The sequence below is a fragment of the Saimiri boliviensis genome, chromosome 21 (genome assembly GCF_048565385.1).
Source record: "Saimiri boliviensis isolate mSaiBol1 chromosome 21, mSaiBol1.pri, whole genome shotgun sequence".
NCBI lineage: Eukaryota > Metazoa > Chordata > Mammalia > Primates > Cebidae > Saimiri > Saimiri boliviensis.
In genome coordinates this window covers 8831887-8841111 of record NC_133469.1, presented here as the reverse complement: position 1 = coordinate 8841111, position 9225 = coordinate 8831887, and the positions used below count along the sequence as shown (strand labels likewise).

General features: G+C 55.6%; 1 protein-coding gene across 5 annotated transcripts in view; it reads right to left on the bottom strand.

Moving 5' to 3' along the window:
* Window positions 1–5431: 5431 nt before the first annotated feature.
* SHANK3 (SH3 and multiple ankyrin repeat domains 3) overlaps window positions 5432–9225 on the bottom strand; it is a 61108-nt gene continuing 57314 nt past the window's right edge. For 2 of the 5 annotated variants that reach the window (XM_074390774.1, XM_074390777.1), the window contains one exon: window positions 5837–7915. In XM_074390774.1, coding sequence (XP_074246875.1) covers window positions 7324–7915 — 592 coding nt within the window. In that variant the 3' untranslated portion in view covers window positions 5837–7323. Of the gene's footprint in view, window positions 7916–9225 lie in introns of all 5 variants that reach the window. The other 3 variants (XM_074390775.1, XM_074390773.1, XM_074390776.1) reach the window with 3 other exon arrangements.

Below are 9225 nucleotides of genomic sequence, written 5' to 3'. Positions count from 1 at the left end.
ACTCCTGGCCCTGCCCGACCTGCAAGTCCAGTGACCTCACAAAGCTCCATGGCTGCATGGCCAATCAGCAGGGTGACCTCCCACCCCACCCCCCACCCCCAGCAGTCAGGCCAGGTAAGAGCCCTTTGCCTTAACTGGTTTGTGCTGAAGAGACTTCCTGACTTCCTGCACAGGTTCCCGCACCGCCAGGATGATGGGGAACTCCTGTGCAGCCCCACTCCCTCTGTCCCAAGACCAGGATCTCCATTCGCAGTTACTCTTGTGAGATCCCCATGTCATCCAAGGCTCTGGCTTTGTGCATATTCGGGGTCTGTCTCTCACACACGCTGTAACCACTGCAGACTCAGATGGAGGAGGGGCTCAGCCCTTCGGTGATGAGATGGTGCCACATGTTTGTGGTTCAGAGGAGTCAGGCTCAGCAGATTCATTGGTCCTTAATTGTTGTTGGTGAAAACTGTCTTTTCCTATTGCAAGTGCATGCTATCAGCACACTTTTCCAAGAGCCATTTTGAATTTCCCTAATTTACAACTGCAAAGCCCACCTTCCTGTCCATTGCTGAATATCGTAAGGTCTTCTGTTTCCTATCTGAGTGTCTCCAGATCTCCTTTCTGTGATCAAGGTGGAGCAAGGTGTCTTCTCTTATACTTGAATGTCAAGAGTTTTCATGACAGCTACCTGATGATCGTGAAGCATCATTTTTTTCCTATCTGATTGTCAGGAACTAGCATCTCACCTACCAGAGTGTGACAAATGCTCATTGCAAACGGCTGAATGTTAAAACATTTCACATCTGCAAATGTCAGGAGGTCACATTGCTACCTGCACTAGGGCAGCCTTACTTCTTCTACCTGAGTGTAAGGTCTCAACTGCCTGAGGGTCAGTAGGTTGCCCATCATCTAAGTGGGTGTCAGAAGGTCCATGTCTCCAATCTGAGTGTCAGGACCTCTCATCTCCTCTTCCCGAGTATTGAGTTTTCCGATTGTCCGATGATCTTGATTTCTCTATTTTCTCTAACCAATATCATACGTATCCTCAAATGAATGTCCTTTAGGTCTCATATATCTTACCTAGTATCAGTGAGCAATAATCTCCTTCCTTGAAAGTGACAGCTCTTTTTTTCCCCCTGCACCACCAGAGGTCCTAATTGCTCCCACCTACAGGTTAAGAATTCTCATCTGCACCACCCAAGTGTCACCTTGTCGCATCTTCTCTACCTGAAAATCAGGAGGTCTCACATCTTCTACCTGAATGTCAACGGGTTGTCTTTTACCTATATGAATATTCTGAAGTTTCTACTGCCATACTGGAGTACTGGGAGTTCTCACTGCCCCCACCCGAATGCCAGGGTACGCCCTACCCTCTACTTGAATATAGTCTCATATCCCTGTCTAAGTGGCATGGAGCTTTCATCTCCTCTGCCAGAGTATCATGAGATCTCCTCTATTCTGGGTATCCAAAGTTCTCATGTCAACCTCCTGAGGTCTGGAGGTATTGTCACCCCTTCCTGGTTCTCTGGAGGTCTCATCTCCCTTACCTGAGACTCATGAAACCTCCTATCTCCTATATGCCCTGTATGAGTCATGATACTTTATCTCCTCCATCTGAGTGTCAGAAGATCTTGTCACTACCTGACTGTCAGACTTCATCTCTTTGGATGTAGGTCTAGAGGTTCCAACTCTTCTCTCTAGGTGGCTATGTGGTCTTGTCTCCCTCACTGGAGTATAAGGGCAGTAGTCCCTTTTCACACTCCTGATAAAGACATACCCAGACTGAGAAGAAAAAGAGGTTTAATGGACTTACAGTTCCACATGGCTGGAGAGGCCTCACAATCATGGAGGAAGAGGAGGAGAAGCAAGTCATGTCTTACATGGATGGCAGCAGGCAAAGAAAGAGAGCTTGTGCAGGGAAACTCCCATTTTTAAAACCATCGTATCTTGTGAGACATTCATTATCACAAGAATAGCATGGAAAAGACTCATCTCCACGATTCAATTATCCCCCACCAGATCACTCCCACAATACATGGGAATTATGGGAGCTACAAGATGAGATTTGAGTCGGACACAGAGCCAAACCATGTCAATAGGCATATCTTATCTCCCCTATTTGAATGTCACAAAGCCTTATCTTCCCCACCCATGTCTTTTGCCTGATGACAAGGACATCCTGCTTTCCCTGTAGGAATGTCCAGAGGTCTCTACTCACATGCCTGGTTGTCAGGAGCACATGTTCTCAACAGAGGTGTCCCAATATCTGCTTTCTTTGCAGCTCGGAAGGTCTTTCCTATTGCTAGGCCAGGACATCTCATTTTTCTTTACCTGGGAGTAACAATGCCTTATTCCCCTATCTGAGTGGCAGGAGGATTTCACTTTCTTTCCTGAGTACTGAGATGTATTATTTTCCTACCTGTTAAGTAAGAGGTTTTATTTCCTTTTAATGAATGTAAGCAGGTCTCAATAATATCAGGTATCTCAGTGCCATGAGGTTGTTTTTTTTTTTTTTTTTTTGAGACGGAGTTTTGCTCTTGTTACCCAGGCTGGAGTGCAATGGTGCGATCTCGGCCCACCGCAACCTCCGCCTCCTGGGTTCAGGCAATTCTCCTGCCTCAGCCTCCTGAGTAGCTGGGATTACAGGCACGCGCCACCATGCCCAGCTAATTTTTTGTATTTTTAGTAGAGACGGGGTTTCACCATGTTGACCAGGATGGTCTCGATCTCTCGACCTCGTGATCCACCCGCCTCGGCCTCCCAAAGTGCTGGGATTACAGGCTTGAGCCACCGCGCCCGGCCCCCATGAGGTTTTTATCTTTGTTACCTGCATGTCAGGAGATCTCATCTACCTGCGTGTAAGGAGTTCTTTCCCCTATGTCAGTTTCAGGGACTCGAGTATGTCCTCTGAGCATCAAGAGCTCTTACCTCCCACACCTCAGTGTCACAGGATGTGTTCCTCAGTCTGAGTGCCAGGAGGGTTCTCTTCCTCTATCAAATGTGCGAGGTCTCTCTTTTTCGACCTTTGTGTCATGTAGTCTCACCTCCTCTAGCTCAAGGTCAGGAGGTCCTATTTCACCGACTTGTGTGTTAACAGGTTTCAGTTCCACTACTGAGTGTTAGGAGGCCTCACTTATTTTAACTAAGCATCAAGTTGTGCCTGATTAAAAAAAACAAAAAACAAAAAACAACAACAACAAAAAAAAAAACCAGAAAAATGTTTCGGAAGTATAGTTCAAGAAATGACAAAAATAATTCAAGAAGTGGGCCCACTGCCTTCACCAACTGTGTGCAATTCTGTCCCCATTCCTTATTTACCTGGGCAATCCAACCTCCACCCCAGTTTTTCTCACCCTGATTTCCAATGCCCTTCAGCCCCCAATCCCTTACTCTGCCACCCTGTCCCCACCACCCTCTATGAGGAGCAGAAATCTTGTCCATTCATTCCCAATGTCCAGGCCCATCCTCACATCCAGCCAGCCAGCCAGGAAGTCAAGAAGATCCCAGAGGGAGTAAGAATGGTTGAAGGAGTGAAGTCTTGAGGGCGGAAAAGGGGTAGGTTTGGGGAGTCTTCACCCAGGGGAAGCAGGTGCCTCAGGAGTGGTTTTAGCGAGCAAGTGAGGATCTGGATGGTGCCTTGGAGAAGGACGAAGGCCCTTTGAAGCTGTGGATGATGACAGCTTAAAAAGCAGCCTCAGGCTGGGCACAGTGGCTCACACCTGTAATCCCAGCACTTTGGAAGGCTGAGGAGGGTGGATCGATTGAAGCCAGGAGTTCTAGATCAGCCTGGGGGGCAAAGTGAGGCCCCTGTCTCTACAAAAATATTTAAAAACTTAGCCAGGTGTTGTGGCCCACATCTGTGGTCCCAGCTACTTGGGAGGCTGAGGCAGGAGGATTGCTCGATTCCAGGAGGTTAAGGCTACAGTGAGCCATTATCTTGCCAGTGCACTGCAGCCTGGACAACAGGGTGAGATCTTGTCTCAGAACAAAACAAAAGCAGCCCCCGTGTCCAGGCCCTGCCCCAAAGTTGTCCACAGGTCTTGAGGGTGGCTGGTGGGGATGCAGAAGAGCAGAGGCCACACAATTTCAAATGTTCAACATTTGCTAAGTTTCATTTCATTTTCAGATTAGAAACAGGCCATCGTAAGGAAAGGGCTGCACGGGAGGTCAAGCAAGGGGCCCTGCAAAGGTCTGAGTGTGGGGGCAGTGGGGGGACCCGAATCTGTCTTGTCCTGAGTGTGTGGCAGTGGGAGGGTGGGGCTCCCCAGGCTTCACATGGAGCCCTGGATCTCCACAGGGACTCAAGAGTCTGGGGCTAGTGCCGCTTCTCCACAGTGCCACCGGCCCCACCCCTGGTTAGGGTTAACCTCAGAGTTAAGGTGTGCAGTGGTCGTTCTGTCATATGCATAGACCTCAACCTGGTGTGTCCAGCTTCTGACACCACGACCCCGCCTGAAAGCAACTCTCCCCACTTGGGGATGTCACACCTCTGCAGCCCCTGGCCCTCTCCCAGCCCTGGGTCCTGTGCTCTCTACTTTCTCAGGGCTCCCTTTGATCGCTTTTGCCCACTCACCTTACTGTTCTCCCTTCAAGATGTAGCTCATCGCCTCCTTCGACTCAGCGAGGGGCCTCTGACCCTCCTGTAGGCTGGCCACCCCCACCAGGTGCCACCCAACCCAAGGTGGGTGCTCTAATTTGAGATAGTACCAGGGCTGTGCGGATGCAGAGCCTAACATCTAACTCCCTCCAAGCTATGTATGCTTGATGCAGGCGAAGAATGGGTGATCGAGGCAGAAGGAGGAGGGCGTGTGAGACAGAACCCTAACGTGTCATGGTGGCTCAGAGACTACAAGAGGTGGGGTGAGACTGGCAAGCAGCATGTGTGGTGGGGAGGGAGCAGGGGATGCTGGCAGGGCCATGGCAGCACTGGCTGGGCTGGACTGGCCCACAGGGTCCATTCATCAGCTGCATTTACAGACAGGCTGTTTGTGAGCAGAAGGCAGAAATGGAAACAGAAAACCAATGAATCAGCAGGGAAGGAGCGAGGCCTGAATTTGGTCAGCAGCCATGGGTAGGACAGTTGGGAGTGATGTGAGGGGGTTCCAAGATCAAAGCAGCATAATTTAAACACAACTGGACACTGGAGGGAGCAGGTCTCAAACCCTAGGTTTAAAATACGGCAGGGGTCACAGAGGACACGTGGCCTCCAGCCTAGGAGGTGTTAGTGAGCTGGTGAACAGAGAAAAAGCCTTCGGTGGAGAAGGCACAGGCCGAGTACCAGCAGACTCGGAGAAGATGCTGGAAGACGCCAGGTGCCTAGGCACAGAGGTCAAAGATGGGGATCCAGGAGTCACCCGGGCGTGTGGTCGAAGCTGGGGAGGTTTATGTGGCCTGTATGAGGGACAAAGACAAATATCCCCTCAAGCAGGCGACTGAAACATGGTTTCATTTCTTATAAATTTATTACATAATAATATTATAATAATTATCAATAATAATAATATAAGAAACATAGATCTCTGTGGGGTGTATCACAACGTCAGGGTCAGGAGGCCTCAGGACTGGAGCAGGGGGTGAAACCCCCTGGATGGAACTCCATACAAAAGGAGGGTGAAGCGGAACTGACCCTGTAAAGTTAAAAACCCAAATTGAACGGAACCAAAACCCACAGGTGAGTGTGAGACCGAGTGTGTATGTGGCAGTCTGTTACACTGACTGCTGCTGTGTGACCTGGACTGTTGGCGGAAGGGTGAGTGGGTGTGACTCTGCTCCCGGGGAGTGGGGCCGGTGGGCCAGGGTGGGGCGGGCAGGCACAGACCGGCGTGCCAGACCCCTGGGTTGTGAAAACTTCTGTTTTCTTTTTTTTATATTTTATTAAAAAAAGCTAGAAATATAAACAGAAACTTGTGAGTGACGTGGATGGAGCTTAGTCCAGACTCCATACCCTAGGTTTAAAAACGTCCCAGGGCCCCCACCCCACAGGTCATTGCTGAGTGTGAGGAGTCACAGTGTGGGGGGCTGGGTACCCTCGGGGGGGGGGGTCTTTGACTCTCCCCAGGGCCTGTGGTGGCCTGACTCTAGGGGTCCCCCAATGATCCCCTCAGAAGCCCAAGGTGGGGGCGCTGCCTCCAAGGGGCCCTTGGGGCCTCCCAAGCAGCAGGGATTCACCAGGGAACCCCGCTCAGGCTGGGTGCTCTGAAAGGACAGGCTGGGCAAACAGGAGGACCCCAGGTGCAGGATGGCCTCTGACTTTCTTTGGAAGAGGAGACAGGGTGCTTTCACAGGCACACCCCATGCATGCACCCTGCGCACGCCTCCACAGCCCCACACTAGTCCAGAGCGGCCCCGGGGCCACTCGGGAATCAGGCACACACATGGCTCCCACATGCTCAGACGCACCCAGTTTCACCCACACACACAGAGCAGGACAGGAGACTTTGGGGTCCAAGGCAGGGAGGCTTCTCTGCTGTAGTTGCCCAAGAGCATGGGGACCAGGCTGGCCCCATCCTTGGGGAGAGACCCTGTGAGGAAGATGGCTGCGGTGGAGCGGCAGGGCCCTGCCCTCACCCCCCCACCCCCCCGCCGACATCGGCCGGCTGGTCCCGCGGGTACACAGCAGGACCCGCGGCCTGCCGCCCCTCCCCCCACGAGCAGCACCTGAAGGGTCGGTGGGGCACACTAGAGCTCAGCGAGGGGAGGGGCCGAGCTGGGGCCCCAGGGCGGGCCACTAGGGCCCTGGCCAACCCCAGACCAGCTGGAGCGTCCCCTGCCCCGTGTGGGGTGGCAGTGGCAGTGAGGGCCGGAGATGGAAGACTGGGCGGCTGCAGTGGGACCAGTGGAAGTAGAAGGGAGGGGGAGGGAACTATTACGGACAGAGATATTTGTTCCTTTTCTCGTTCCAAATATAAAGTGGATTAAAATATGCAAAACAGGGGGGCTCCTCGGCCCCCATCGAGAATCCCAATGTCTCCCCCCTCCCCCCGAGTCACCAAGGCGGGTCCTGACCTCGCATGCTGGACTAGGTTCCCCCTCTGGGAGAATGGCCACCAGGAGCTGTGAAGGAGGTGGTCAGGCTCGAGCACCCCACCTCCGGCCCCTCCCGCCCCAGCCTCCCTGGTCCACGCCCTTCCTGACTGTGTGCTGGGTGGGCTGGGCGGCCGGTGAGGGCACTAAGCAATGTACAGGGCGAGTCTCCGAGCAACAGCAAACAGGACGATTCATGCAACATTCCTGGCCCGGGCGCCGTCGGAAGGGGCAGGCCGAGCCCGCGGCCCGGGGTAGGGGTGGAGGGCCCTGCCGGCAGGGCGCGGCCGGGGCGGGAGCAGGGGTGGGGCGTCAGCTGCCGTCCAGCTGCCTGAGCGCGCGCTCGATGTTCATGCGGTGGCCCACGCGCGTGACGCCCAGCTCCACGAAGTCGTCCTTGGTGAGCGCGGGGAGGTGCGCGCCTTCGATCTCATGGTCCTCGAAGCGGTCGCGGTGCTCGCCCAGGTGGATGCTCTCCAGCCAGTCGCCCACGTCGAACTTGCTCCAGAGCTGCAGCGGCTTCTGCTGGAAGGGCCGGCGCGGGCCGGGGGCGCCGGGGCCGGGGCCGGACGCGGGCGAGGGCAGCGGCGACGGCGAGGGAGAGCGGCTGCGTGCGCTCACGCTGCGCACCACGAAGCGCACCTCCTTGGGCTCGTGCGGGATGGAGAGGCTGGACGACTTGAGGATGGTGGGGGGCGTGAGGCCGAAGGGCCGCCCTGCGCCCCCCGCGCCCGCCCCCAGCCCCTCCACCCGCTCCAGCGACGCGGGCTTCACAGGGCTCGGGGCGCGTCGCGCCACGGGGTAGCGGCCGCTGGGCCTCACCGAGTAGGAGGCCCCGCCGCCCGGGCCCCCGGGGCTGCGCTGCGCTGAAATGGAGCTCAGCTCACCGAGGCTGCTGAAGAGCCTGCGGAGGGAGAGGGGTCACGCCAGGTGAGGGGCGCACAGCCAAGGGGGGATGGGCGGAGGGGAGCGGGCAGGGTCCAGGAGGAAAGGGGCTAGGGCTGGCGGGAGTAGCCCGGCCAGAGGAAGAAATAAGGGTGGGAATCCTGTGGTTACCCTAGCCCTTTTGTTTGGCCCCTGGGACCAGAGCTAGTGGCTGGCTGGAATATGAGGAATGACTGGTGGCCTCCTCCACTCCATCCAGGCTCCAAGTGCAGCCCACCAAAGAAAAGACAGCCTCTCATGGCAAAGGGCTGGCTTCTCCCTCCTGCCAGCCTCCGAGATACGCTCTGGGCACGGCGGGATCCACGGATGCCCTGGACAGCAAGACTTGGGCAGTACCCTTCACCCCGCCCCACAGCTCTGCTCTCATGAGGAGACCCAGGGGACCCTGGGCTAGATCCAGGAACAGCTGAGTCGTGAGAAAGGCTGGCAGCAGCAGCACAAAGTTGAACAGGTCCGTGACACAGGAGACAGACACCAGGCAGGGCTCATGCCCATATGGAGCAGCAGCACATGCAGGGCAGGTGTGAGGCCGTGCGCACCCACAACATAGAGGCAGCTTCCTGCACAGACGGCACACAGCAGCAGCAAGGGTGCCCACACATGCTAGACAGGCTGCAGTGGCAGCACACACACGCAGACACGCAACACGCCGCGCGAGAACCGATGGCAGCTCTCTTCCCAGCCTCACCTGACAGGACCCTAGAGCTCTAGTCCCTCCTCAGCTCTGCTGTGGTGGGAGGCCTACCCGGGGTGACAACTCCAGAGAAAACCCACTCCCATGTCTGCCTGTTCCCATCCCTGTCCCCACTGTGTCAGGGGAAGCCTCAAGGGGCTGTCAGTGGCACCAGAGCCCCTCACAGCCACGCAGAGCAGAGACCCAGACAGACAGGCACAGCATGGGGTTGGCAAGAGGCATGGGATGGGCATGCTCACTTACACAGCCGGCGCTCGGGACCACGGCGCAGCTCGACAGAGCAGCCACATGCAGATGGGCAGGAGAGAGCAATGAGAGAGAGAGTTAGCCAGCCAGGCCCACGCGGCCCACAGCTGCAACCACACAATGGGCAGCCAGGTGTGGAGGGAGGAACTCAGGTGCAGAGGGCCCAGCTGCTGTGGGAGGGACAAAGCTGGAGGTGCTGGCGGAGGATCAGCGCCTGTGCGAGGGTCTCCAAGTGCAGGTGAACCACAGGCGTGGCTTCAGTGCCCGGCAGGTGCCTGGTGCCTGGGGGTGCTGAGCCCCTGACATCCTCTCTGGCCATCCCCTCTCCA